General features: G+C 32.4%; 1 protein-coding gene across 1 annotated transcript in view; it reads right to left on the bottom strand.

The window, feature by feature from the left end:
- LOC114336201 (scavenger receptor class B member 1) overlaps positions 1 to 15,052 on the bottom strand; it is a 424,275-nt gene extending 409,223 nt beyond the window's left edge. The window contains exon 1 of the mRNA XM_050645641.1: positions 14,948 to 15,052. Coding sequence (XP_050501598.1) covers positions 14,948 to 15,013 — 66 coding nt within the window. The 5' untranslated portion in view covers positions 15,014 to 15,052. The remainder of the gene's footprint in view (positions 1 to 14,947) is intronic.
- Positions 15,053 to 16,188: the final 1,136 nt, after the last annotated feature.

The raw sequence follows: 16,188 nt of genomic DNA, 5'->3' as shown, positions 1-16,188 counted from the left end.
AGATGTTGTGTCAAGATAGTGACAATGACGAGCATGAAGATTTACCAAACAATATCAACGAAACTGTCATTACTGCCACATTCTCAGATTTCTCAGATGATGATACCCCTTTGTCTGAAAGACTGCGATATAAAAGGAAGAAATCTCATGATTGGGTGAAAGGTAATGTGAGAAGATCAAAAATTATACAAAATTTACTGTTTCTGAAAACTAACCTTCCTCTTTTTACAATTTCGAAACTACGGTCCAATTTAGGTTTCTCTTTCCTGATAGTCTTATAGAGCATGCCACAGAATAATCAAATTTATTATGAGTGCAAAAACGTTCAGATAAACTATCTAATATAAAAAAACACGAAATAGTCAAATTTATAGGAATTACTATTTACATGTCGATAATTCAACTTCCATCAACATGGCACTATTGGAATGCCAATATTGGTCACCCAGCAGATAGCGATGTGGTGAGCTGTAACATATTTGAAGAAATAAAATGTTTCTTGCATTTCAATAACAATAATGACATGACTGAAAACGATCGGCCTGGACCTGACAGATTATTCAAAATCAGACCTGTTCTCAGCCAAATCAAATAACGGCTACTAATCCTTCCAAAAGAAGAATTTCTAGCTCTATACGAAGAGATTATACCAACCAAAGCACGAAGCCAGCTAAAGCAGTATAACCCGAAAAAAAAACATTTAAATTGGACTTCAAAAATATTAAGCTGAGTGGTATTTCGGGATCCTACTATAGTGCAGCCGATATGTGAAACAATTGTGCATTTAATGATACAAGTATATAATTGGGACCACATATACTACACATAATATAAAGGTGCAAATTTAGATATGAGGCCATCTCAGATTTTTCCTTTTACAAAAATGGCGGGCATTCAAAAGGGCGACTATACATATGTGACTAATAGCACGATAACTTTTGAACGAGACGTCGGATTTTAACCAAATTTGGTATACAGTGAGCACGTAAAGGTTGGAATAAATTCATTTTCTCCAGAATGGACGATTTTGGAAAAAAATCCCGAAACAGGTCAATTTTTATTTTTAAATTACGACTTTTTGGCATATTTATCATACTAGTGACGTTACCCATCTAGGCGTGATGACGTCATCGATGATTTTTTTAAATGAGAATAGTGGTCGTGTGATAGCTCATTTGAAAGGTAATTCAATTCTCTATTCAGTAGTATAAACATTAGTATATTTATTTATACAGGGCGTGCAAAAAAATTTTTTTTAATTAAATTTATTGACATAGAACAGTGGTTCCCAACCTTTTATGTCTGGCGACCCACCCTCTGATGTTTTTTCATATTCGCGACCCATCCCTCACCCATGATGATCCACTATTCTGTACTCTCTACGCCACTTAGCTACTGTAAGAGCCACGCCACGACCCACCTGAAATCTGTCCGCGACCCACTAGTGGGTCGCGACCCATCGGTTGGGAAACGCTGACATAGAAGAATGTATGTAATTTATTTAATTCAAAACACATTTTACTGCTCTCAAAAAAACAGAAAAAAATGTTTATTTGAAAAATAATCATCGCTTTTCGCTTAAATTTAATGTTCAAACTGTCAAGAGGCAGGTGGGTGGCTGCATTAGTATTGTAATTTAAGCAAAAAGCAATATTTATTTGGTAAATAAACATTTTTTTTCTGGTTTCTGGGAGCAGTAAAATGTATTTTGAATTAAATAAATTACATACATTCTTCTTTTTATGTCAATAAATTTAATTCACAAATTTTTTTTTGGGCACCCTGTAGAAATAATTATGATAATCTTTATACTACTGAATAGAGAATTGAATTACCTTTCAAATGAGCTATCACACGACCCCCATTCTCATTTTAAAAAAATCATCGATGACGTCATCACGCCCAGATGGGTGACGTCACTAATACGATATACATGCCAAAAAGTCGTAATTTAAAAATAAAAATTGACCTATTTCGGGATTTTTTTCCAAAATCGTCCATTATCGAGAAAACGAATTTATTCCAACCTTTACGTGCTCACTGTATAGGCTTTTTTTGATAAATAAGATCGAGGTCTTGAACCGGAAGAATCGGTTTACTAGAAGTTGTGTTTTTCCTGGTTTTTATGTAAAAATATTTTGTTTTTTTTTTCAAATCTTTCACCCTGTATGTATTAATATTTCAAATAGTTGTTAACCGCCATTGAAAAGAGCGTAAAAATATTTTTTAGGAAATATTTTGAACTTTTTAGTTATGGTAATTACCATTTAATAAATGCATAACGTATCTTCACATGTACCTATGGTGCGGCAGATTAGTGCAAATATTATAAGAATTATTGTGCATTTAACGGTAGAAGCATATAATTTGTACCACATAATATACTACACATTACACATATAAAGGTTTAAATTTAGATACAGTAGGAAAAATGAAAGAATACCCATGAACGAACATATAAAACACGCTGTATTTTTCTGTCACCGCGTCACACAAAAAATTGGCCAGCGCAAGTACATGTAATAATTATTATTACATTTACTTGCGCTGGGCAATTTTCTTTGTGACACGGTGACAGGAAAATACAGCGTGTTTTATATGTTCGTTCATGGGTATTCTTTCATTTTTCCTACTGTATGAGACCATCTCAATTTTTGTTCCTTTTAGAAAAATGGCGGGCATTCAAAATGACGACTTTACATATATGACTAATAGCACGATAACTTTTGAACGAGATGTCAGATTTCAACCAAATTTCGTTTGTAGGTTCTTTTTTTGATAAAAAAATCGAGGTCTTAAACCGGAAGAATCGGTTTACCAGAAGTTGTGTTTTTACTGTTTTTTATGTAAAAATATGTTGTTTTTTTTCAATTCTTTCACCCTGTATATATCAATTTTTCAAAAAGGTAATACCGCCATTGAAAAGAGTGTAAAAATATTTTTTAGGAAATATTTTGAACTTTTTAGTTATTTTAATTACCATTTAATAAATGCATAACACCATTTTTGTAAAAGACAAAATCTGAGATGGCCTCATATCTAAATTTAAATCTTTGTATGTGTAGAATGTGTGGTCCAAATTATGTGCTTCTACCCTTAAATGCAAAATAATTTTTATATTATTATTTGCACGAATCTGCCGCATATAGGTACATGTGAAGATACGTTATGCATTTATTAAATGATAATAATTAATATAACTAGAGAGTTAGAAACATTTTTCTAAAAAATAATTTTACGCTCTTTTCAACGCCGGTATTACCTTTCTGAAAAATTAATATATAAAGGGTGAAAAAATTGAAAAAATAAACAACATATTTTTACATAAAAAATCAGGAAAACACAACTTCTGGTAAACCGATTCTTCCGGTTCAGGACTTTGTTCATTGGTTTCTACACTACTCTGTATTCAGATTGCCAACGAGCGTTGAGTTGGCGCATACCATTGTAATAGAAATATTATTAACCTGTTTTAATTGTTTACGATCTTATTTTTATGGTGAGTAATATAAGGTCTTAATTCGTTCACTTGTAGATCTTAAAATTCGTTACCATTCATGGTGTTAGCTCTGCCTATTATTTTGTTAATGATCAATAATTTAATACAGACATTAAAAAATTCTAATAAAAAAAAATGTCAACAGGAGACAATGCTGGTCAGTTGACCGGTATTACCCCCATACTGACTTATATTAATTTATAGTATGTACTATTAATCCTGAAGGAATTTTTATATTTCAGATGACAAGGAATCGAAAAAGAACGATTCGTAAAGCAAAATGGGGTCAACAGGATTTAGAAAAAGCTATTTTAGCATATCGAAATGGTGAAATGACTATGCGAAAAGCTGCGAAAGCATATTATGACATCCCTTTTTCGACATTGCAAGAAAGATTCAAAAATAAAAATCTTCAAGGTGCGTCATTAGGTAAAAAATCAGTATTTTCTGCCGAACAAGAAGCCGAAATAGCCACACAAATACAATATTTAGCTTCTATTTTTTATGGCGTAACAGCAAAAGAACTGAGCAAAGAAAATTAGCATTTGAGTTTGCCGAAAGAAATAGTATTAAACATAATTTTTAACGTCTGCTTAGGATTAGCTGGTGTCGAGTGGTTATGAAGTTTTCTTCGCAGAAATCCAAAAGTATCCATACGCAAAGCAGAAGGTACGAGTCTAAACAGATTAATAGCTTTTAATAAAGAAGAAGTGGACCTGTTTTTTAAGCTATTAGAAAGTTTAATGACAAAATATCAATTTGGTCCAACACAAATATACAATGCCGATGAGGCGGGCATTAGTATAGTTCAGGATCCTGGAAAAATTTTAGCTACCAAAGGCCAGAAAAGGGTGGGCTTTGCAACCAGTGGAGAGAGGGGTAGAAACATCACAGTTATGTGTGCCATGAATGCCGCTGGGGGATACATTCCACCCATGTTTATTTTTCCGCGAAAGCGACTGACACCTCTTTTAGAACAAGATGGACCTCCGGAGGCATTATATAAATGTTCAAATAATGGTTGGATTGATGAACGTTTCTTTTATGAACGGTTGCAACACTTCCACAAATACTCAAAACCCAGTGAAACCTCACCAGTTTTTCTAATTACAGGTAACCATTCCAGCCACATATCAATAAAAGTTTATGAATATTGCAAAGCAAATAATATTTCTATGCTTTCAATTCCGCCTTATTCATCTCACAAGATCCAACCTTTGAATATTGTTTTTATGAGCCTCTTAAAGCTGAATATCGAAATGAATGTAATTTGTTCATAAAAATACATTTTATGCGAAATATCACTCCATATGATGTTGCTGGTCTGTTTAATAAAGCATATTCTACAGTAGCGATCATAAGTAAAAGAGAATCTGGCTTTAAATGTGCTGGTATTTTTCCACTCAACTCAAAAGTATTTACAGATCAAGATGTCTTAGCTGCTGCAACATTACAAAATCAATGGCTTGTTGAAGTCCAAGATAACAATGAAGCCATACCAGCCGAAATTTACAATACAAACCCATCTCAAACTTATCCTCCTATAAATAAAAATCAGGTTGAAACAACAGCAATGGATCCTACTCCGGGACCTTCTACTAGTTTCACATCATTTAAACAACTTACGTCTATTACAAATTCCTCTGTAAGAAAAAGTATAACCAGAAAAAAACAGCATGCCAAAATCCTGACATCTACGCCTTTCAAACAAGAGTTAGAAAAATGGGAACAGAAAAAAACAGGAAAAGGTAAAGAAAATTCAAGAAAAAGGAAAAACTAAATTAAATACCCAAAAATCTCAGAAAGGATATATACAAATACAAATAAGACTGGAAAACAAGTACAAACTAAGAAACCTCATTACAAGAGAAAGGTGTTTGATTCTAGTTCTTCGGAATCGGATATCGATATACCATGTGATGACAGTGACGATGCAGACGAAGATAGATGCCTGGTTTGCAGCGAGTTTGGCAAAAACAATGAAATGTGGTTTAGATGTACCCTTTGCTCAAGATGAGCCCATTCAGAGTTCAGTGGATGGGATTCTGCATAGGCTTATACCTGCGATGACTGTCAACCATTTTTAAATTAAAATACATATTTCTGTTATTTTTTTTGTTTTGTAATAAAAATTTTTTTTTCACCTTTCTTACTGATTTACTTGAATTATTACCCATTAAGGCATATTTGTTAATCGTTTTATAACAAAAAATTGTTAAATAGATATTGATTTTTATTTTAATAATAACACAAACAAATTGACTGGCATTACCCACACTCATGACCGGTATTGTCCATACATGGTGACAATACCGGTCAAAGATAGTTTTTGTGTCTGTCAAAGACAAAAATTTTTGATTTTTTAAATTGAATGTGTCTTGCCATAAGTTAAAACCTTAAATGACTGGTTGACGCCTTAAATTTTAGACAAGGCGAAAACGGCGGGTTCGTTGAGAAAAATATTCCCATGAGATTTTTTGCTTAATCACATTCGTGAGACACCCCAGAATAAGGTTCAAGAAGTCGCCCACGCGAAAAGTGGTCTAAATTTTTTTTGGGTCAAACCGGCAAACAGGTGTATGTTCTCAAAGAAATTGAAAGTGTGTAAAAAATACAGTCTGTTTCAATAATTTTTTTAACAATTTTTTTAATTAAATTGCAAAAATCATAGTTTTTGGACCGGACAAATTTTTTTAGATTATTTGGACCATTCTGGACAAAAAAGATCTGTTATATTTTTTCTCTAAAGTTGATCGTTTTTGAGTTATAAGCAATTTAAAATTTGAAAAACGCGAAAATGGCCATTTTCAACGCTTAATAACTCGGTTAAAAGTTATTATTATGAAAGTCAAAACTGACTAAATCAAAGTTTAAAGCCCCCCCTGCAAGATCCTGAAGAAACTTTTGTCATTATTTTATTACTAAGCTGTTATTTTTAAGTAATAATAATGAGCACCATGCACGTGTTAGGCGGCTGTAAATGCTGAGTGCGAGAGAGATGCCATTCCGGCAGTCCACTTGTGTATCTTACTCGCACTCACATTTACAGCCGCGTCAATACGATCTAACCGCTCATTGTTGTTAATTAAAAATAACAGCTAAGTAATAAATTAATGACACAGATTTCCTTAGGATCATATACACATATCGTATATCATTTTTTTGACCTTCATAATAATAACATTTCACCGAGTTATTAAGCCTTGAAAATTGCCATTTTCGCGTTTTTCAAATTTTAAATTGCTTCTAACTCGAAAACGACCAACTTTAGAGAAAAAATATAACAGACCTTTTTTGTTCAGAATGGTCCAAAAAAATCTAAAAAAAAAAATTTGTCCGGGCCAAAAATATATATTTTTGCAATTTGATTAAAAAAAAATTTGGACTACTTTTCGCGTGAACCTTATTCTGGGGTGTCTCACGAATGTGATTATGCAAAAAAATCTCATGGGAATATTTTTCCCAACGAACCCGCCGTTTTCGCCTTGTCTATTTGATTCACAGAGTTTTACTTTTTTTATATTAAATTTTCTTCTTTGGTGACCGCCATTTGCACACTTTACCCTAAATAATCTTTAGTCTGATAGATATTTTGATGATAAATATATCGGTGCAGTCACCTACATTTGATTACCTGTTTACACCACCCGTGTTGAGCTGCCCCCCTTGCAAAAATTAAAAAACAGATAGCCCTGATTTATGAGCTATTTATGAGCTTTCATATTCCGCAAACTAAAAATTTTGAGCTCATTCCACTGAGCAGGAATTTAATACTTTAGTGGGGGGAGCTGAGTCAGCCCCCCCCCCACTACTTAAAAATAGGAATATTAAATCGGTTTTTGCGGCAGAATTACGAGCTATTTATGAGTTCTTGAAATTATATAGTTTCGATTTTTGAGCACATCCTCTTCACCCCCAAACAACCCTTTAATTGATTTAACTTAAGAGAAAAATGCTGAGAAATGCTAACTTATGTACTCTAAGAATAAACTATTAAATCACGTGCATTTCGATTATTGAGCTACAACCCCTTCGCAAGAAAACCACCCTATCTTCATGGCTTAAGAGAAAGTTGTACTTAAAATGCATTAAATTAATTATTTGGCGACTACATATTATTTAACAATTTATAAGCTCCCAAATTACGCGCATTTAGATCAGTAACTTGCAATTTATTTTGTATAGTGCAGTCACTGAAGGTAAAAATCAACGATTACCTTCAATTTCGGTGAACCTTTATCGATTTTCACGAAAATTGGTCAGTGGTTAGAGGATACCTCAAGAAACAAAGGTCACATGGTACCACCTTGCGCCTTTACCCCATATAGCACACAACGTCCGATGTACGTCCATATAACGTACATTTAAAGTCCAAACGTCCATGGACCAAAACTGGACGTACTATGTACGTACATTACGGGACGTCCAGTGGACGTTTGATTTCAACGTACATTGGACATCCATTTGTGGTCCATGGATATTTTACACAAAACGCGACTATTATATTAAGTCCCAATACAAACTAAATGAGAATCTTCTTGACAACGTTGTCACTCTTCGCGCTATCGGTCGTGAAAGGTAGTATTAGGCAGGGGATTATCGCTGTTAAGTGTTGTGGAATACTGAAGGAGGGTTTATTTATGACAATTCACAGAATGGCAAACCTGCTTGTAATATACAAAAACGGTACTGACTGACTGACTCTAAAAATAGTTTGGAACAGAAACAGAATAGAGATTAAACCTCTTTTAATGTACATGCTTCCTAAGGCGTCATATCTGAATATCGTCTTTATGAAAATACATCCTGTGATATATTTGTGTTTTCTGTTTATCGTGCAAGTGCAGTCGTGCATTAATGAAGTTCCTAGTTCCTATAATAAAGTATATATTATAATGAAGTTATAGTAAAGAGAAATAAAAAAGGTCTTTTGTGTAATATTTTTAAGTATAAGTTTAGTATTATAAGTAGGGAGCGGATTTTATGCTAAATGCATATTGCATGCTTATTTCGCATATTTGAGAACTTTATTAAATTTTGCATATTTTTAAAGAAACATGCATATTTTGTGCATATTTAAAAACATTTAAGTAAAAAAAAATATTTTTTAATTCGACACAAAATATTTCCGCGCACAGGCTGTCCTGTCTATTAATTTGAGAACTACCTGAAGAGAGACGGCTCATTCACTGCCTTTTAATTTTTTCTTAAAAAATACCCGATATTTACACAAAGTACTTATAGTGCTTATAGTACGCCGATATAAAATGATTGTAGGATGTCAAAAAGATGATGGTTTACCAGGAAATCCGAATTTTATTTAATTCTATTATATTTAGTACAATTTGTATCCCAATTTAATAGCTATAATTCTGGTGCCTCTTTAAAATCTCCTATTGTTAAGAGAATTTACAGCTTTAACCATAGTTTTACTATTTTCTAATGGAAATTGAAATATTAGTGCTTTAGATCAGATTCCGTCTTTAAACGGCTTTAAAATTTTGGAGGACATAATATGCGAAATATTTAATGGAAATTTTGAAATTGATTTTGGTGCAGAATTTTCGGCTTTAACAAATTATTTTAAATAGGCCCAATTACTTCTGTTGATGTTGAAAGGAGTTTTTCTAGTTACAAAAAAATATTTTATCTGATCAAAGAAAATTTGGAAAAACACATTGTAGTAAATTATAATCGAAGATATAATAGTGATATTGTTGTTTTATTTTAAATAGGTAACTATTGATAATTATCCGTTTTTGTACAAAATGTGAATAAATTGCCTATATAAAAAACAATGATTTTATTTGACAGATAATAAATAAAATTGCCGCCCCTTCGTTTAAAAGAACCCCCTAGAATAGAATAGAACAGAAAATTTTTGGTTTCTCGATATGCGCATTTTTTGAATTTTTGTGCATATTTTGCGCATATTTCGTAGTTTTTTACTGCATATATGCGCATATTTCATCAAAATTAATCGCATATAAATCCGCTCCCTAATTATAAGGAACTATTTCCTATAAAGGCTTTTTGCTATGTATTCACAAAATTATGGATACTAGATTGCTTTCTGAAAAGTGCCCTACAAATGTCCATAAGACGTACATTGAATGTACATAAGGTGTACACTGAAAGCTCCAATACAACGTACAATGTACGTTTGTAGCGGACGTACTATGGACGTCCAATTTTGTGAACTCTGGACATTCGTTGGACGTCCATCGGATGTCCATTGTACCTTAGCGGGACGTCCATTGGACGTTCCAATGTACACAGATGTACGTCCATTGGATGTCCATAAAACGTACTTGTGCTATCTGGGACCCTGAGGGTGGATACCGCCCCTTCTCGGGGGTGAAAATTATTTTATAAAATATAACTGCACAAATCTATAAAAGAACAAATTATAAGCAAAATTTATTATATAAAGTTATTAAAATAAGTCAATACTTTTTAAGTTATTAAACATCAAAAATTTAATTATTCGTGAAAAAAATGCATGTTTTGAAGCGGTTTTTCGTAAATCACTGAAAAACTGTAAGTTTTTACAAAAAAGTTAATAGTAGTTAATTCGTATAGCATATTCTAAGAATAAACTCTTAAATCACGCGCCTTTCGATTATTGAGCTACAATCCCTTCGCAAGAAAACCATCCCATATTCCCGGCTTAAGAGAGAGTTGTACTTAAAATAATTTAAATTAATTGTTTGGAGACTAGATATCGTTTAATAATTTATGAGCTCACAAAATATACGCATCTCAATTATTGAATTGCCATTTTCTTTCTATAGTGCAGTCACTGAAAGTAAAAATCAACTATGACCTTCGATTTCGGTAAATCTCCATTCATTTTCAAGAAAATTGGTGAGCGGGTAGAGGATACGTCAAGAAAGAAAATTAGCAATAACAACTTAGCCAGGGGTATATGTCACCCCTTCTCGGGAGTGAAAATTACTTTATTAAAAATAACCCCACAAATCAAGAGAGGGACATATTCTAAGCAAAATTTGTTATATAACGTTATTAAAATAAATCAATTCTTTTTGAGTTACTAAAGATCAAAAATTTTAATTTTTGTGAAAGAAAATGTATGCTTTAAAGCGATTTTTCATAAATAACTTAAACACTGTAAGTTCTTACAAAAAAGTTTTCATCACTAAAATTGAAGCTAATAAAAAATATAATAAATTGCTGACTTGAAAAACCCTTTAATGTAAATTTAAAGTAAGTTATATGTAATTAAATGTATAGTTTTTTCTGCGACTATTCAAATCTAAGGATTCAAGCTTAAATAACGGGAAAGAGATGCATTTTATAACACTTACTAAATACTTGTCAAAGTACTTAGAAATACCTCTCAAATGAGCTCCAGAAAAGTTGATAGCATCAAAATTTATACTCCAAACATTTTTACAAAAAAAAATGAATTTTTTTTTTAATCACTCTCTTAATTTTTATGATATAAGGCACATCCAAGTATTTGAAAGGTAATTTCAAGAGCTATAAAACTGTATTATATTTAGGCCCGATATTTTATGTCTCGATTAACAGCCGGTTAGTTCACCGGGGTTTAATCGTGACCTCTTTAGCGTCTCTTGCGTTGTAATAAATGCAACTATTCTTATTTATAATCATAATAATACTTGTAATTGCATTTATTACAACGCAAGAGACCCTAAAGAGGTCCCGATTAAACTCCGGTTAACTAACCGGCTGTCAACCGAGACATAAAGTACCGGCTTAATCTTTCAAATACTTTATTTTTTAGGATAATAGGTTAAAGGGCTCGAGTTACATTGTTCTCGTAGTAAAATTTATACTTAAACGTTTCTATCTTCTTTATTTTGATTCATACATAAATCAAAAGACAAGTAAAACCTTTGCTAATAAAAAAAAACTCAAATTTCGTTTTCTATAATTTTTTATGTCAATCGAGTATTGTTGGAGTTATTATTTTAAATATGATCTAAAAAAATAAAGTATTTGAAAGATTAAATGTTTTACAGTTTTATAGCTGTATACTTTATAAGTATAAATTTTGATGTTATCAACTTTTTCTGGAGTTAATTTTTGATAGGTATTTCTAAGTAAGTACTTTGACAAGTATTTAGTACCTAAGTGTTATAAAATGCATCGCTTTCCCGTTAGTTAAGCTTGAATCCTTAGATTTGAACAGTCGCAGAAAAAAATATAGATTTAATTACCAATAACTTACTTTTAATTAACATTAAATGGTTTTTCAAGTAAGCAATTTATTATATTTTTTATTAGCTTGAATTTTAGTGATGAAAACTTTTTTGTAAAAACTTACAGTTTTTCAGTGATTTACGAAAAACCGCTTCAAAACATGCATTTTTTTCACGAATAATTAAAATCTTTGATCTTTAACCCGGCACCTGCCACGTGGGGTGCTACCAGCACCCCATAACACATTTTTATCAAATATTTGGTATTTCAAGTTTGGTAACCAAGCTGTGCGTCATAGTAGCTTTCTATAATATTATATAGCATAGATGTGTTAGTGTTTGAAGTGGTTATTTAGTGTCATTCTGAACTTGTAGCTCTAAAGTCGAATTGGGGTGTCATCATCTGGAACTTTAAGTTTTATTTTTTTTTTGTATTTTTGATAAACAGGTAAAATTTACATATTTATTGAAATAAATGATTTAAATTATTAATATAGACTCTATACTCACTAAATCTTATTTTTTTTAGATGTTTTACTTGACTTCATTTATTATGGCTTGGTACTTGCTAATTTGCTTATAACACCTTTTTCATTTTATTTTTTAAATTTTATAACATATTAGTGGCTAGTTAATAAAACATGCTGTTTATATTCTTGTGTTACTCAACACATTATTTTGTCCTTTAAACAAGTAGATCACAGAAAATTTTTACGGGGTGCTGTGAGCACCCCACGTGGCAGTTGGCGCCTTGCAAAGCCATGTGGCAGGTGCCGGGTTAATAACTTAAAAAGTATTGACTTATTTTAATAACTTTATATAATAAATTTTGCTTTTAATTTGTTCTTTTATTGATTGGTACAGTTATTTTTTATAAAATAATTTTCACCCACGAGAAGGGGCGGTATCCACCCTCAGGGTAAAAGCGCAAGGTGGTACCATATCATCTTTGTTTCTTGAGGTATCCTCTAACCTCTGACCAATTTTCGTGAAAATCGATAAAGGTTCACCGAAATTGAAGGTAACGGTTGATTTTTACGTTCAGTGACTGCACTATACAAAGTAAATTGCAATTTACTGATCTAAATGCGCGTAATTTGGGAGCTTATAAATTATTAAGTGATATGTAGTCGCCAAATAATTAATTTGATGCATTTTAAGTACAACTTTCTCTTAAGCCGGGAAGATAGGGTGGTTTTCTTGCGAAGGCGTTGTAGCTCAATTTTGTAGGAACTGTATCTGCAATACGATATATTTTAAGTTTTCTCAGCATTTTCCTTCTAAGTTAAATCAATTAAAGGGTTGTTTGGGGGTGAAGGGGATGAGCTGAAAAATCGAAACTATATAATTTCATGAGATCATAAATAGCTCGTCATTCTGCCACAAAAACCGATTCAATATTCCTATTTTTAAGTAGTGGGGGGGGGGGCTGACTCAGCCCCCCCCCCACACTAAAGTATTAAATCCCTGCTCAGTGGAACGAGCTCAAAATTTTTAGTTTGCGGAATATGAACGCTCATAAATAGCTCATAAATCAGGGCTATTTGTTTTTTGATTTCTGCAAGTGGGGGCAGCTCAACACGGGTGTTTACACCTGCTTGCTCGGTAGCCATGAACGTTAACACATACACAGCACCTCATGTACCTATTTTGTATGTTTTAAACTTTCAGTTTCGATAAAATTTGATTGGTAAACAAATGTGTATAAAAGTAAGAGGCTGCGATGCTACGTCTTCTCTTTCCTTTTTTATGGTGATGAATCATGGACCTTAAACGAATATAGGTGCAGAAAATTAGAAGCATTTGAGATGTGGTATATCGGAGAAAATTTTTAAAATCCCGTGGACTGACCGGGTGACAAATGAAGAGGTCCTCAGAAGAATAAAGAAGAACCGAGAGGTACTAACCATCATAAAATCTTTGAAGCTCGACTACTTTAGACATGTTATGAGAAATGAATCTAGATATGCCCTCCTACGCGCCATTCTACGAGAAAAACTATTTGGAAAGCGAGGTCCAAGAAGTAGAAGACCATCCGGGTTAATGAACCTCAGAATCTAGTTCAACACAACATCTGTGCAGTTCTTCCGCACTGCTGCAGATAAAATAAAGATTGCCATGATGATCGCCAATATTAGACACGGATAGGCACATCAAGAAGAAGAAAGCAGATGGAAATCTTGCTAAAAAACATTAAATAACATTTTTTTTTAATTAAGGGGGGAGGGTATATGGTATGAAAACCTGCGATTTTTTTATTATTTCTAATGAAAGTACATGACCTTAAGAAAAGTCTCTGACAATTTCAGATTGATCGGAGCAAAATTGCTGGAAGCACAGTATATTGAATATCTCTACCTTCGACTCGCTTTGTAGTGATAAACGTTAAAGAGCTGTTCCCATTGTCTTTTGTAAATTACCCCGCGATTCAAAAATATATTCCGGTGTGCATCACTTTACGATCTAACAGACAAAAAAAAGTTGTAAATAAAAGTTGACAAAACTTTAATTCGTTTTTTCAAAACTACTTTTTTCACATACAGTAGCACTTTTAACGACGGTGGATCAGTCAAAGACGACTTGACTGATCCACCTGAAATTTTGTACGTATTCTCTTTAGATATTTCGTGAGTTAACTTTTTTAAGATATTTTTTGTGTTATGCTTATTTTTTGTTTAACAATAAAAAATATGTTGATTTCACACATTTTGCAAAAAAAATATTTGTTGTTTTCAATTCTGAGTGAACTCCATAAGTGAACTCCCTGAGTTCTGATGTTCACTGCAAAATCCATTTTCTTGAGGCGTCTGTAAGAATTTGCTACCGTTGGCTTTTTTTCAATATGTTTTCTTGAATTTTTTTAGTATTCTTTTATTTGTACTGAATATCTATATATTCTTTGAATTATACTAAATGTCTATATTTAATATAAAAATAAAATAATTTTACCATATTTAAAAAAAATACAAAAATGTGCTTGAAGGGTTGATTTCAAACCCTACCTCCTAAGGATAGTTATGAAAATATTTTGATAAGCAAGACATGCAAGACGAATTTGTCTATGTATGAAATTTAATATACTTAAAACATGTTTCATCCGGTAAACAGATGGGTGAAAGTGGACCTAAATTTGGATCCCGTACTATAATAACATTACCTATTTTTAATAATTATCTAAAACAACTCCAAAAATAAATTATTAATTTTTTCATTAATATTTTCTAGGCTTATAAATATTATTAAGAGTCCGTTTAATTACCTGTTTTACAAATCTGATAAAATCACATATATTATTATTATCACTATAAAACTTTTGATGACTCATATACACAATAAAAATTGGACGCGTATTTACTTCTGCTATTCATTTATACATTTTTAGAAGTTACGTAGTTTTTATTTTGTTTATTTATGCAGAATCGGTCATTGCCTCGTGACATATGACTTCCTCTCTATTAGGTTCAATCTTAATGATTATTGCAGAATATGCTTCTGATAAATGACAGAAATTACCGTTTTATTATAATGTTTTATTCTTAGCTGTGTGAAAAAAAGATTATGATATTTTTAAACCGACGTGATAAGAAAATATTTAAATGTTCAATTATTTAACGACAAAAACTTTAGAAAAGGGCGGATCCAGGACCGATTTTCGGGAGGGGCCATGACCTTTTTTTGGGGAGAAGTACAAGGGGGTCTGGTGGTAATTTTTGTAAATTATTGTTGCAATGGTGAGCTTTAAGACACTTTTCACACACTTTTGAGGGCCATAAAGACATTCAAAATGTACCATTAATAAAGTATTATTAAAGTCAGTACCGATTCCTACTCATTTCTTCGGATCCAAGTGCAATTCTTTCAATAAGTTTAATACTAATGTTTCCAATGCTTCTCCCGTGAGGCCTTCCTTCCCCCTATTTCTTGATTTTCACTAATAATTTGTATGTTCTCATAAGCGTCAATGAACTTGACAAAGTCTTCACGAATGTTGTTATTGTGTATATATCTCAAATTTAGAGAAAGCTGTTCCATGTGGGATACGTCAGTCGTTTCGGCAAGTATGACAGAGTAATAATTTGCACTTTGAACCTGATTCATTATTTGTTCAATTATTTTTCTTCACAACATGTTATCAATTTATTTTGAATGGTGCTACTAATTGTATGTTGCTCAGGAAGATGCTGTGGATAGGTGTTGGTTAAGAGTCTGATCTCCTGATGCGATTTTAAACCTTAACAATTCCCCTCGTTGCTAGGTCCAACACCTTCGTCCAGAAGCAGAAGGCCATTATCACGATGACTTCTTAGAGGAATATTTTGTCGACCTAAGAACTCTATAGGCTCTACTATTGGTCGTAGTCTCTCAATTTTCTTGTATCTGTTTAGACATCTGAGAGTCTATCTGGTTAATGAATTTTGCGGGTTGCGATAACTTTGTAGAAAATCTAGCCCAATCTGATCCAATTCCTTGTGGTATGATGTTTTTTCATGGGTTTGTATG

Source organism: Diabrotica virgifera, chromosome 3 (genome assembly GCF_917563875.1).
Source record: "Diabrotica virgifera virgifera chromosome 3, PGI_DIABVI_V3a".
Classification (NCBI taxonomy): Eukaryota; Metazoa; Arthropoda; class Insecta; order Coleoptera; family Chrysomelidae; genus Diabrotica; species Diabrotica virgifera.
Note: the sequence above shows the minus strand (reverse complement) of the source record. Positions and strands in the feature narration are given on the sequence as shown.